Source organism: Myotis nattereri (genome assembly GCF_964212035.1).
Source record: "Myotis nattereri genome assembly, chromosome: 8".
Lineage (NCBI taxonomy): Eukaryota > Metazoa > Chordata > Mammalia > Chiroptera > Vespertilionidae > Myotis > Myotis nattereri.
In genome coordinates this window covers 90,196,836-90,211,475 of record NC_138083.1, presented here as the reverse complement: position 1 = coordinate 90,211,475, position 14,640 = coordinate 90,196,836, and the positions used below count along the sequence as shown (strand labels likewise).

General features: G+C 49.4%; 1 protein-coding gene across 1 annotated transcript in view; it reads right to left on the bottom strand.

Moving 5' to 3' along the window:
* DSC3 (desmocollin 3) overlaps positions 1-4,403 on the bottom strand; it is a gene marked incomplete at its 5' end in the record, with an annotated part of 40,643 nt that extends 36,240 nt beyond the window's left edge. The window contains one exon of the mRNA XM_081097940.1: positions 4,338-4,403. Within this exon, the coding sequence (XP_080954066.1) occupies positions 4,338-4,403 (66 nt within the window). The remainder of the gene's footprint in view (positions 1-4,337) is intronic.
* Positions 4,404-14,640: the final 10,237 nt, after the last annotated feature.

Genomic DNA, 14,640 nt, shown 5'->3' with positions numbered 1-14,640 from the left:
TTTTCATTGCTGTATAGTACCTCATTAGAAAGAATATGCAATTAATTCATTAATATCATTTTTAGAGGGGTGAAATTCATATATAGACTTCAGTTATTTCTTGTTTCTTGAAAGTAAAAGTGATTTGATACTATATGTGTGGGGATTGGATATGTTGTTGAAAATAAAGTAAAAAAATGTTAAGGCATAATCAGATTAGCAATGGTGAAGTACTGACCTTTAAAGATATTTTTAAAATAACTTTTATATAAAAGAGTGCCCAATAAAAACTGCAATGTTCAAAAAGGCTTTTTTACAAATTGGTCAATTATGGATTGGCTATTGGAGTTACAAAATCTCTCTTTTCATGAGAACCCTTCAGGACAACTTTAAATATCTGAATTATATAACCTAGAGTGGCAAACAACTTTAAATCAAAATATAACAATTTAAATTTTAAAAAATGATAATATAAAGTATTATCTACTGTAGTCTGGGGAAATAAATTGCCTTGGTTCATATTACAGTACTGCCCAATTTTATGAATCGTACGATACAAAGCTTATCATACAAATCATTAAATACTGATAGAAAAATCTAATGCCAAAAGGAGAGTGAAGACTAAAGATGCTACTTGAGATCGCTTCACTTTTGCATGCTGTTCAGTTTTACAGTGAATGTACAAGGTGGGCTCCTGAAAGAACACCCTTTTTCATGAAGGAAAAAGAAGCTTAAGGAACTAAAATTTATGGGATGTCTTAAAAATAAAGACATTGTCTTGACTGAGCATAATAGTTAGGAATTTTAAATACATAATTTTTTCTGTGTACCCCGCCTTCTGCAAAGTGGAAATATCGTCTTTCAAATTCTTAACATCTCAAAGGTAACCTGTAAGATTTACCTGAGTATTCTCAGGGCTGAGAGGATCCTACTAAATTTCCTTCTAACAAAGTCTGGGTAAGATGGGAATCCAGTTTCATGAAAAGGATGATTAACCACAAGTCAGGTGCCATATATGGAATACCAAGTGCCAAGGGAATGACAACAGAGCCCAAAAATGTGCATGGGCTTAGAGGCATGAGTGATTCAGCAGGTGATTCAGGATTGGGCTGTATTTCAGTGTGAACAGCAACCATCTCCTTTTGAAAAGGTAGCGGATAATGCGCTGATCTAAATACATCGATCTAAATATATACTAAAACTTTGACTTCCTTATGATCATGGCTTTAACATAAACTAGTTCTCATTTACTTCCTTTATTTGCCTTAAGCTTTTTTCACTAAGGCAAAAAAATAACAGGAAGTATTATACCCATTTTTATTTTAAAAAGATGACTATGTTCATTGTTATCAAGAACAACAAAAAAAAGTCTTTCTGCTAAAGGAGTCACATTACATATTCTCTTTAATTAATGCTATAAAATCTGAAAAGGTAGAATGCCAATTTGTCAACATAGGGTTCGGGCAGAATTCATAGAGTCCCAGGGGAAAAGCATGGTATGCTATAAAACAACACTTTTAATTCCTTTAGAATTAGAGCCATTTTAGCAAAAAGGTAGGTTAACTGCGTCCAATTACATACTATTTCTAATAGATAATAGATAACACTGCAATTCCCAAGGCAGGTTTTATATGGTGGACAATACTGAGCACATATTTAAAAAGAATCTTAGTATTTGTAACGGGGTAGAGACATCTCAGCAACTGAACTGGTGCGAATCCGTTTTCACCATCCCTAACAGTTCCTGCTCCGCTAGGAATCTCCCCCCTTTCCTTTTTTCTTCTTTTCTTTGTGTGTGGGGGACCAGGGGGGTCATGGGGAACTCTCGCAGGTTACAGAGGTGAAAGGGTGCAGACATGGGAGAAAAGTGCACCTGGAAAGGCTCCTCCACCCAGGACACAGCTGGGGGGGGGCGGTGGGGGGCGGGGGGCTGAGGTGGAGTCTCAGGGCTGTGCTGGAGATTCGCTTTGAAGAGCTCACTTCAAACACGGGACTGTTTTGCGAGCCCCATTAAGGAATCTATAAAATGAAAACTGCGCTTCTCAAGGGTGATGCCCACACATCAGGCTGAAGAGTTGGTGGCCGGATGAGTCAAAGGGAAACAGACATGGTGTGGTCAGAGGGGGTCTTAATTTACCCCACTGGACAGAGATTGGAGGTGTGTCTAAACTGGGGGTTTCACACGAGAGTGTTCCATATGCGCGCCCCATGATTACCATTGCAAAATCTCCAGCGATACCGTTTCATCTAACCTTCAGGAAATTATTTCCAAAGCCACCCTAGCTGAGTGTCCTATCCGGGAGCCGATGCTATCTCTGGGTTTGCAGGCATCTTCTTGCCTGGCCGCACCCCGCTACCCCCCACCCTGCACTGGGCAGCGCCCTGCCCTCCAGCCTCCAGCGAAGAGCAGGAATCTTGGGAACAGAAATCTCCTGCGCTGCTGCGCCCCATTCTCCAGCCCCCCGTCTCCGAGCAAAGACAAAAGCCCGCATTCCTGCTCTGACACATAAAAGCTGGAAACGCCATCAAGTCTATCCCAAAGGAACGCAGGCTGAGAGCCGTTTCCACGGTAAAGAGCCAGGGACCTCCCAGACGTGTGTTGGAACAGGGCCCGGCAGGGCGATGCGCTCGTTGGCATGATTTTTCGCCCACAAATGCACCTTCAGTGGTTCTCTACCTTCAGGCCCTTTAAATACAGTTCCTCATGTTGTGACCCAACCATAGAATTATTTTCGTTCACACTTCATCACTGTCATGTTGCTACTGTGATGAATCGTCATGTAAATATCTGAGATGCGGGATGGTCTTAGGCGACCCCTGTGGAAGGGTCGTTCGGCCGCCAAAGGGGTCGCGACCCACAGGTTGAGAACCGCTGCTAGGGCATAGCTACTGACCCCAGATTCACAGCTCGGTCCTTCCAGGCGCGGGCAGAGCTGGGACCCTGCTCCCTGCTGGGAGGCAACAGGCCCTGCAGCCGAAGTCCAGCTGCTCCGGAGCCAGGCGGGCTCCCCCTGCGGGGCCCCATCCCACCCTCGGGGCCTGGAAGCCTCGGGTGGATCCGCAGCTCCCTTTCCCAGCAGGTCCCCGTGCACCCCGTCTCCCCTGGAGCTCCCTATGTTTTGCTGGATGTCTCCCCAATCCTCCCACTGTCGCACCTTCCTCTCCAGGCGGACCTCGTCCTGGGTCGCGGGGTTCCCGGGCCCAGGACACAGGAGGCCGCGGGCTGGGTGTGGACAGTCCTCGCCGGGGCCAACGTGACACCCAGCCTCCCCCAGTCCCACCACCACCACCCAGACCCTCTCCCCTGGGCGCCATCCCAACTCCGCCCACCACCGACCCGACCCCCCGCCTCGCGCCCGGCACCCTCCGCCCGCACCCCCATGGGTGGCTCTCGGGGGCGGGGGGCAGTCTCAGTGAATGACTTTGTGGAGACGAACCCTGCCCGCCGTTTAGCAGAGGAAACTCCACGCCCGGACCAAGAAGCGTCGCTCCAGCGCCCCTCGCACTAACGCCCACTCCGGGTGGCCCCGGGGTAGGGGCAGCCCCGACCCGTCCCAGCTCTAAAACACCCGATCAAATTCTCCCCACTCCCTCCACCCAGACGCCCCCCACCTCCTGGCCAGCCAGCCCCAGGCCCAGGGAGGGGTGCGAACCTCAGCCCCTGCCCAGCTGCAGGGCGTGCGTCGGGGTGCAGGGAAGCGAGCGGAGCTGTGACCCACGCACCCATCCATCCATCCACCCACCCACCCATCCATCCATCCACCCATCCACCCATCCACCCATCGTCCGTCCATCCATCCATCCACCCACCCACCCATCCACCCACCCACCCATCCATCCACCCACCCACCCACCCATCCATCCACCCACCCATCCATCCATCCACCCATCCACCCACCCATCCATCCATCCATCCATCCACCCATCCACCCATCCACCCATCCACCCACCCATCCACCCATCCACCCATCGTCCGTCCATCCATCCATCCACCCACCCACCCATCGTCCGTCCGTCCATCCATCCACCCACCCATCCATCCACTCACCCACCCACCCATCCATCCACCCACCCATCCACCCATCGTCCGTCCGTCCATCCATCCACTCACCCACCCACCCATCGGGTCCCAAACAAAAAGTTCAGTCCGCGTTCCCTTCCAGAGCTGCATTTCTATCCTCCGCCTCGGGCCCAGGTCAGGGTTTGCCCTCCCCTCCGAGGACGGAGCTAAACAGCGCCCAGCAGCTCACCATCCTTCGGGTGCTGCGCCCCCTACCCTCCTCGGCAGACACCGGCGCGGACCCACCCCCTTCCCCTCGGGGCTCCCTCGCCGCCCGCCCGCCCGGGCCCCCACTCACCGCGAGGGCCAGCAGCAGCCTGCAGGGCGCCCCGCGCAGGGAGCTCGGGGGGCCGGCGGCTGCCATCGGGGGGGCGGGCGGGCGGGAGCGTGGGCTGCGGCGGCGGTGGCGGCGGCGGCAGGTGTGCGGTCGTCCGGCCTCTCGGCGGGTCTGCCTGGAGCGAGTGCGCTGCGGAGACGGGACTGGCCCGGAGACGGAGACGCCGCGCCGCCCCGCTCGTTATTTCTCAAGTTTGATCCCCGCGGGGAGGTGCCCGAGCCTGCCCTGCGCTTCCCGGCGGCCGCGCCAAGCTGGCTCCCGGGAGAGCGGCCCCACGAGCGGGTCCCGGCCCGCGCGCCCACGCCCTCGTGCCCCGCGGCGCAGCCGGCGCCCCGCCTCCCCTGGGCGGGCGGGTCCTCCCCGCCGACGCCGCGCTCTTCCCACTGCGCAGCCCAACCCGGCGGGTCCCTCTCCCCACCCCACCCCACCCCCACCCGCAGGGCGCTCCTGGGCGCGGGGAGCGCGGCCCTCCCTGGACTCCGGGGGAAGTTCTGGGCTTGCCTGCCGGCTCAGGACACACGCTGTTCCTCCCCAATCGGACGCCCTGATAGCGGGAGGAACATGATCCCCAGCGCCAGGAAGAAGCTGGCGTTTGCTATGCCGGGAATTAATCCCAAGTGAAGGAAACTCTGCCCTCTGACCATTCCAAGCACCCAGCACATGCGTGATTACATAGGGCCCAGCCTGTGGCCCTAGGAGCCTTCTAAGAAAGAAGGTGTCTTTCTCATATGTATGTGAACGAGTGATTTAGTAATTACACGGGGATTGTACTAAGAAGCAATTTTTCAGTTTATGGTAAAAGGAAACTACTACATAAAACCCTTCACTCTAAAGGAGACTTATAGATTTAATATCATTTGTCAACAAAAAATGTGTTAAACATAAAAAGCATTTCTGTGAGTAAAAGTATTGCAACCTGAGAGAAGCCGATTAAGATAACAACTCAAACCACGCGCTGGAAAGAACGGGAAGGCAGGGTTTATCGGGCAGAAACCGCGAAATGTAATTTCATGCAAATGGCCGGTGGCTGGCTTGGGTAGCAGGGGTTGGTTAGTTTCAGCATGCAGAACCAGGGGAGTGAAAACTACAAGCAGGTCAGGTCCATGTGTGTTCCAGGGTTTTTATGGCTCAGCCCCGAGCCAAGGTTAGCAACAGGTTTAGCAACTTAAGAACTGAGGCACAGGATGTGCAGAGGCCCTCTTTTGTTAAGAGCCTCCGGACTCTCTTAGCAACCTTATTCCATTTTCCCACCATCGCATCCACCAAACAGGCGTAAGGGGCTGGTGGAAAGGAAATGTGCAAAACCCACTTCCTGCCCCGCACAGCTCCAAGTCTGAGAGGGAACCAGACCACCATCATGGCCCCGTCCAGTAAACTTTTCAGTGGCGCGGTGACTCCCAACCCTAGTCCTTTGTCTCCCTCGGTTGAATTTCGTGTCCTCTCAGCCCCCACCTGCAAGATTCAGAAGGAACTCCTTCTAGGATGGGTGGCTGCCCCTCAAAGTCCAAGTGCAAGTTCCCAGGTCAGAACCCTCGGGTGGTCCGGATTAACCCGGGCAGGTGCTACGCCTTCGTTCATCCCAGCCTCGGCACCTCAGTAGGCTCATTGCTGAAGTGTTGGAATTCCCTGAAGCTCACAGGCCTCAGCTCTCAGGACTCAGACGTGGTCAGCCTTCCCAGCCCATCTCTCAAATGCTCAAGGCCTCCATCAAGAGATTCCAGCTCCCCTCTGGAGGCCTCTGCATAGAAGAGCACTTCCGCTCTCAGGAAAAGCTTTTAGAATTTCTCTCCGTGCCCACCATTGCACCTCCCATCCTCCAAACCTTCACCTTCACCCAGAACCTCCGGGAATGCCTCTCAGAGTTTCCTCTGGCCCAGCCAGCCTTTAGGAGCACAAGTAGATTGTGGCTTTCCTAGAACATAGGTGATGGTTTCCGGGAACTAAATTGTGTCCCCTTAAATTTATACGTGGAAGCCCTAACCCCCAATATAACTGTATTTGGAGATAGGGCCTATAATGCAGTCATTAAGTTTAAGAAAGATCATAATGGTGGGGCCATGACCTGATGGGATTAGTGTCCTTATGAGATGGCACACCAGAGAACGGAAAGCCACCCTCCTCTTTCTCTTTCTTTATCTCCCTCTCTCTCTATCCCCCATCTCTCCTTCCTACCTTCCCACCCTCCCTCTCAGGTGTAGACACAAAGAGAAGGCAGAGAGGTCTCATCAAAAATCAAATCAGTCTGCACCTAGATTTTGGACCTTCCGCCTTCTGAACTCTGAGAAATAATGCTCAGGTAAGAGTCAGCAGAGAAAAAGGGCAGGTGTGTTCCAGGCAAAGGCAACAGCATCAGCAAAGCTGTGGAGAGTCTGGTGAGGACTTTCCATGCCCTGGAAACAAGAGAGTGTCTTCAGAACCAGCTCCTGTGGCTAGGAATTAGGTTAGAAAGAAGCTGGAGACAAACCAGGCTGAGGAGTGAAATTTCATCCTGGAAGAGATGAAGAATCATCCACTCGAGCTATAAAAAGGGTTCTAACGGGAACCAGCCCTAAGGACCCTCAGGTTCTTTTGCCTGCCACCACGCAGCCAAACACAGGACACAGGTGCTGATAGAAGGAAAGTGATTTATTCAGGTGCCGACTCCCTGAGAAGATGACAGGCTCATGGCTTAACAGCCATCTTAATATCTCAGGGTAGGCAACGGGCTTTTATAGGGGGATCATGGAAAGAGGAGAACTAAGGAATTCTGAGGACGGGATGTGCAATTTCATAGTCTAGCTCTCAATGGTTTCAGTGCTCTTTTTCATGTGCGTCAGCCTCTGGCATTTGTTTCTTTTCTCTCTCTCAGTGGGTTTTATTTCTGGGGACACGCTGCAGGCCTGGCCAGCCATTAGCACCTGCCACACCTCTATGGTCAAGGCCAGTGAGGAGGGGAACTGGTACTGCTGCTGCCTGTAACGTGCTCATTTATGAAACTATTAATATCTTAGACTAAAAGCTGTGTTCGTTTATTCTTATTTTTAATTCTTGGTTAGCTAATTAAATGTGAGGGTTTTTTATACCCTATACATTCCTACATACCTGTTACATAACTACAGTTAGAGAGTGACCACGTTGGGTGAGGTAATGAACGCAGTTTCATTAATGATCGTGTTTATGCGTTGACGCTGCTTTCCCTTAATATTGAAGGAATAAAATACTTCAAAATGTTTCTCTTCATTCTAAGTAGTCCTAGTTTTCAGTAATTTTAATGTTATCTACTAGAGTGAGCCTGACCTGATTATTTTTGTCTTCCCAGTGACTAAAACTCTAAGATAGCTATCAGCTCCTTGTTTCATCTGTGCTGTGTAATTAAGAAGATTGTTAAGCTCATTAACTCCATGTTAAACCTATTGACTATACCCTAAGCCAGCGGTTCTCAACCTGTGGGTCTCCACCCCTTTGGCAGTCAAACAACTCTTTCACAGAGGTCGCCTAAGACCATCCTGCATATCAGATATTTACATGACGATTCATCACAGTAGCAACATTACAGTTATGAAGTAGCAACGAAAATAATTTTATGGTTGGGTCACAACATGAGGAACTGTATTTAAAGGGCCAGAAGGTTGAGAACCACTGCTAAGCTTTCATTTTTTTGCTGCTACAAAATAAAAGTTATCAAAAATATACTCCAGAAGTAATTAAATAAAGAACATTTGGAATACTTTTATTTGCATTGCAAAATTCTAGATGCAGTATAAATAATAAATAATAACTGGATATAGTATTAGTAATTATCTTAAAATTGCCTGTGTATTTGCCCATCATGAGAATATTAGTCTAAGTCAGTGGTTCTCAACCTTCTGGCCCTTTAAATACAGTTCCTCATGTTGTGACCCAACCATAAAATTATTTTCGTTGCTACTTCATAACTGTAATGTTGCTACTGTTAAGAATCATAATGTAAATATCTGATATGCAGAATGGTTTTAGGCGACCCCTGTGAAAGAGTCCTTTGACTGCCAAAGGGGTCGCGACCCACAGGTTGAGAACCACTGGTCTAAGTCTTAGTAAAAAGCCAGGCATTTTTTATAATCTAGAAAAGAATTTTTACAGGCAGTTAAGTTTCTTCTTCCTCCTTCTCTGGCTGGTTCCCCAGTTCTCACCTGGGATTAATTGATGTTTCTAATATGACTTGGAGATAAATTTAAATTGCTTTTCTCTTTTTCATGTAAATGTTAAATGAGTGTTTGCAAATGTATTTAAAACAGGAGCTTCAGCCTGGCCACTGGGCTGGTGTGGCATGGCTCAGTGGTTGGCATGGACCTATAAACCAGGAGGTCACAGTTCGATTCCCGGTCAGGGCACATGCCCGGGTTGTGGGCTCAATCCCTGGTGTGGGGCGTGCAGGAGGCAGCTCATTTATGATTCTCTCTCATTATTGATGTTTCTAGCTCTCTCTCCCTCTCCTTTCCTCGCTGAAATCATTTAAAAAGTATTAAAAAACAAACAAACATGAGCTTCAGTTTGAATATAATTAAAACTGGAATTAATTTTAAGTCATTATGAGCCATCATACAGCATAAAAGTTTTTCTGAAATGTCTTTAATACCCTAACCCCCAAATGCAGTCAATTGAAATCACTACCTAAAATATAGAAAAAAACCTTATTTTCCCTGTTATTTTCTTAGTTTGAGGCAAAAGAGCAGCAATAATAAAGGATCAAAAATGGGAAGTGATTTTATGCGAAACTACAAAACTTCAGGAATGCAGGTGAGTTGTACAGTTTTCAGCAGAAAGCGAACGGGATCCGTAAGAAGAGTTCTCCGTGTCTGGGAGGAAGCTGGGCCAAGGGCCTCAGGAGGCGGGCTGACCCCTGGCCCACTGAGCCCAGCTGTCTGGCCCACGGGGTGCACCAGGTGCCGGGCTCCCCACTCGCCCACTCACCGCAGCGCTGACCTGCGCAGTGGTGTGGCCACTGAGTCTCCTCAAACGCACCTAGAAATACAACCGGAGCCACTACACGATGTCTGCAGCAAAGGTGCTAGGAGTGAAAATGGCACTTGATGAACAGAAGCTTACAAACAAGTAAAAGATTGGTTTGAACAGTCCTTCTTGTTTCACAAAATGAGCTCTGCTGAGAGAAGGCAACTCAGAATCACGTTTAGAATATTATTTAGGACACAGAGGGCAATAAATAATAACCGAACTAATCACTTGGAACAACAGTAGGGAGCGCTGTACCAATGTGAGCCCGGATGCCAGGAGCCCTGGAAGGTTCTAGATGCCAGTTGCCTGGCAGGTATCCACATGCTCTTTTAGGGAGGCCCTTCCCTTCGGCGTGGCGGCTGGATTCTCTCCCCCATCGCTGTCTCCTCCTTTGGGGGCCTCTGCTGCTGCTGCCGCTCTGGCCTCCTGTCCCAGGAGGGGCTGCTCTAACTGTCCGCCTGTCCCAGGTGTGACGGGAGGCCCTCCGCCACCTTCCCGGAGCACCCCCGAGAGTAGCAATGACGTTCTGGCCATTTGAAAACTGCTGGAAACTTGGGGGTAACAGAAAGTGGCAGTTAAGAGTAACCTATACGAGTGCATTGCTGCCCAGAACACAGCCATCCCAGAATCCCTGCCCTTCTCCTCTCCTGTCCCCCCAGGGCAACCCCCCAGGGCTACTTCCACCCCCAGGGAAATGGTCCAGACCAGGAAGGGAACTTCAAGTCCAGCCCCAAATGATCCCTGGCCTCTCAGGCAAGAGAAGTTTCTCCTTCCTCCTCCTCTGGCTGGTTCCCCAGTTCTCTCACCTGGGGTTAGTTTCTGCCCAGCGTGATTGACCGTGGGACCGTCCATCCCTTCAGGAAAAAACTCACTTCCATCCACAGAGGCGTGGCCTTTCACTGTCGCCTGGGCAACACGCATACCAAATTCAGACACTGCACTTCTCAAACTCAGAGTTATTCCGCTGAAGTCACACCTTGACCACCGACAACCGTCTAATGCAGAAAGGCGCTCTCCCAGGCCGGCCCACTTCCCGAGTGATTTGAGAACTGTTACGATGCTTTCCTCTCCCCCCACTAGATCTTCAGATGCCCTCACACATGTGCTGTCTTCTGCCAACAGGCCTTTTAGGGAGGGAGGTGTGGTCTCCTGGTGACTTCTCCCAGGCCCGGAAGGCATGGTGATTTCCACACAAAAACAAAAGGCTATTGTGTGAGTGATAGCTTCTTACAGTAACCGGACAAAAGCCGAGTCACAAAGGCCTGACACAGGGTGAATTTTCAGTCCTCCTCAGCTTAGAATCACCTCCAACCCTTCCCCCCGGTTCCCTTGGAGGGAGCCTCCTCCCACCGGGCGAGGCTGGCGTTTGTCCTGATGTTGTCATGTCCCCGGAGCGCTGTGTGCGCAGCTGTCTGTGCAAAGGGCATCGCCCAAGCGCCAAGGCTACAGGTGTGAGTGGGCTGCCTTCCAGATCCCAGGTGCCACTCACCCCCACCTCCCTCTGATTCACCGCTGCATCAGCCTCCTTTCTTCCCAGGGTTTGGGGGAGGGGGGTCCCTCCCTATCAGCTGGGGGAAGAGGCGGATCCGCTGCTCCAATGTCTCTCTAGCTCAGGAGGAGAGAGGCAGCTTTCCCAGCAGTTCCTCCCGGGCACGGAATTACTTAGTTCAGCATTTATAAATGCATATGTGTTAATTCTTGTATTGACTATTAGTTATACATCCACAAATTTTATTTATTCAAGATTCACTCACCTTCAGACTGCGGAATCTCAGAGGGAAGAGGGGGCAGGGTGGGTGGGGGAGGTGATCAGCCAAAGACCTTGTATGCATAGAATGATGGCCCATGGACACACAATGGGGTGGTGATGGCCTGGGGCAGGGGCAGGGGGTGGGCTGGAGGAGGTCAGTGAGGGGGGAAAAGGACATATGTAATAATTTCAGCCATAAAGATTTAAATAAATAAATAAATAAATAAATAAATAAAAATATTTCTCATCTTGATATGTCTTTTCTTTTCAGCCCGCCCTGTGTCCCATGCCCTCTACATCTAGATGCGGGGTAGTTTCCTCCTGTTAATGTAAAAAAACCATTGAAACCTGTAAAGAATTTTTGTGAGTTTATTTGAGCCAAACTATCGACATATGCCAGGAAGCAGAATCTCAACAAATTGAGATAGTGCTCCGGAGAACGGCGGCGTTACATTTGTATTTATACATTCGCAATCAAAGGAGGAACGTAGGTGGGTTACATGAAATTCATTGGTGACAGATTAAGGAGGAGGGATAAAGCAAAGCAGGGAAACCCCTGGGATTGGATAAAAGTGAAATGATGGACACATACTTGGGTGGGTGCAGGATCAATGAACATGATAATGAAGGAATCTGTGGTATCTGTCCTGGCGCCCAGCACATTTGGTTGTGCCCCAGGGGCTCCAGAAAAAGGGAAGTTACAAGTCACCCAGACATTTCAAGGGTGTGTTATCATAGATGCAGAAAGACAGATAGGCCAGTTAAGGTAAAGGTTGACCTTGTCAGTGAAGATACCGGCCTAGGACGTAACTGCCCACCATCACTGCTTTCAGTTAAAGTTTAATTTCAGACCATCCTTTGTGGTTACTGTAGGTCTCTGAGTTTGCAAGACTGCCATGCAGGCCCCCCCTGAGCTTGTCAGGTCAGCACGTGGCCCCTTTCGTCTACACTCCGATCAGCTGTTGAGCAGGCTGATGCCTCAACAAGTGGTTCTTTTCTTGCTTTGCTTTCAAGCATCGCACTTGTGTACCTGTCAGTGTCATAAGCTACACGCTTCCCTAACTGGTGATCTCGTCTTCACTTGCACGTCTCTGTAAGGTTACATCAGATACCTGTTCCGCTAAACAACCCCAACATAGGGAGCCTGCCTGAACATTAAAAAGTGAAGTGCTGACAACACTCTTAATAGGCAGGTATGTACCAGAAAGGTTATTTCCTGCTCAAGCCAACATGCAACCAGATAGTATCTGGAACGGCTTCTACATCGTCTAATGATGATCTGATCTCACCTGCTGGACTGTTTGTTCCAAAGGTCTAGCAGAGACTGGGGAACTGCCTCCTCCCATGCCTGTCACCCCAGAACGGGTGGACAAAAAGGACTTGGGCACGGCAGGCACCATGGGTATGGCTATGGCATCTTTTCCCCTTTATGGTGGCCGGCCTTTCGGTAGTCATCCCAGGACACTTGACACAGATGTCGCCCAAACTCAACGTTCCCTTTGTCATCGGTGCACCAACAGTCAGGCTGTCTTTCTCCAGAGAGATGCTGGGAAGTGATGAGCATCAAAGTTACGACCTAAGGTGAGTCAAAGAACATCTTCTTTTCTGCCACATGCCCTTCTTGTGACACACACATTCTTCCCGGGGAATCCAGGGCTCTGAGCCTTTCCCCACCAGCCTCTCCCGGGGACAGTTCTCCAACCTCATCTGTTCACAGGAGGAGGTACGTATGGTGGCAGCTGGCCAGGCAGGTGCCATGTTTTCTCCAAGTTTGACCAAGGATCTCTGACATGCTCCTCTCCTCAATTCCTTTTAGGGGGTTCTTTACTCATCTTGAAATACAATGACAGAGACACAAAACCCAGGAAATCATGAGACCCATTTTAGAGGAATTCAGGCCTTGAAGTTTCCTGAAGATGCAGTTTCTTCATTTTTTAAGTGTCATTTTGAGTTAGAGGTAACATCTCCAATCCCCATTGTTTAGCCCTTATTATAGCATCTATAGAAGCCATCTAATAGGCACTTTTACAAAAAAGGCTTAAGGCTATTTTTGTGTATTTCATTAGGTTCTTACCTGATGGGCATGAGGAAATAGACTGTAGTTCCTGGCCATTATGGCTTGTTTTTATCCCTTGATTTCAGTAAATTCCGGCAGAAGTATATATCAAGCAAGTATTTCTCCCACATACCCATTCAAATCTCAATGTTTTCTGTCCTCAGTGAGATATTCATGGCTTGCAAGCTTCCAATGGTTTTACTTTCCCATCTCAAGGACAAGAATATTTAACTCTTGGGCTTGGGGTTTTAAATTGTTTCCAGATCAACTGTCTATGTTATTCAGATTTCCCTCTGTTGGCAATAGACACAGTTCTCACAATTTACTCTGATGGCCATGGCCATTGGGAAAAAGAAAAAGATATCCTGTAATTTTGGGATTCCTTTCCCATTAGGATAGCAAGAGCTGTCTAGTAAGGCTTTTAGCATCATGGCACAGTAAACATGAGACAAGGATAGGGGCTTCCATGGCCTTCAGACAAAGCACTGCCATGCAATATCTTATAACCAGGAGTGTATGCCAGTGTTGGGGGAAAACAGCCCGACTTCTCTTCCAGATACTAGTAGCTCTGTTCGCCTCTACCTACTGTTTGTGTTGTAGTTTTTGAAGCTTTCCCTTTAGCGCCCGCCTTCCCTACTTGTTTGCCTTTCCATCCCACACTCCTAACTGAGACAGGCACATGCAATGGACAGTGGTGAAGGCATGATTCCTGAAGCTACATGTTTTCTTTCCTGCCTCTTTGAGGAAGACCAAGTAGTCCTGACACCCACGCTACGTTACACTGAGATGGCAAGCCCCCTCCCTGCGGGCATGGCCATGACCCATGATCGAGCCTCGGCTTCTGTAATCCGCTTGCTTCTTCTGCTTCTGCTTCAGCAGAGCCCGCTGCCAGTCAAGCTTCTGCTGTCTCAGGTCACGGCCCTCCTCCCAAACTGCAACAGATACCCGGAAGCTTAACATGTAACATAGGAAGAATGTGTAGAATGTAAGTATATGCCATGGAGGGGAGACAAAGAGCCTGGGAGAATATAAAATGCCAAGCCCCGCTTTGTTCGGAGCTCAGCCTCTGGAGGGGACTCCGCTGAGCCAGCACCCATGCAAATAAAGCAGTTCTTTTCTGAATCTCCGAGTGTGTATGGTTTGTCGCTTCCCCCCAGCCTGATTTCTGCCATAACAACGCAGCCTGAGAAATGGGCATTTTGTAGAGGCCATGCGGGAAGGATTTCCTGAGCGGTGAACTCTGGTTGGAGACCTGGACGACAGAGGGGACCATGCTCTGGAGGAAAAGCCTTCCAGCCTGAGAGAAAGCAAGCATGAAGCCCTGGGAGTCAGGACAAGCTGGGTGTGTTCAGAGAACAGAGAGAAGCCGGGGATGCTGGAGTGGAGTGAGCGGTGCTGGCACAGGAAGTGGTAAAAAGAAGCAACGATTTTTTTAAAATCTCATAGCTTTTGTTAAAGAGTTTAGTTTTCATTTTAATCCCATCTGT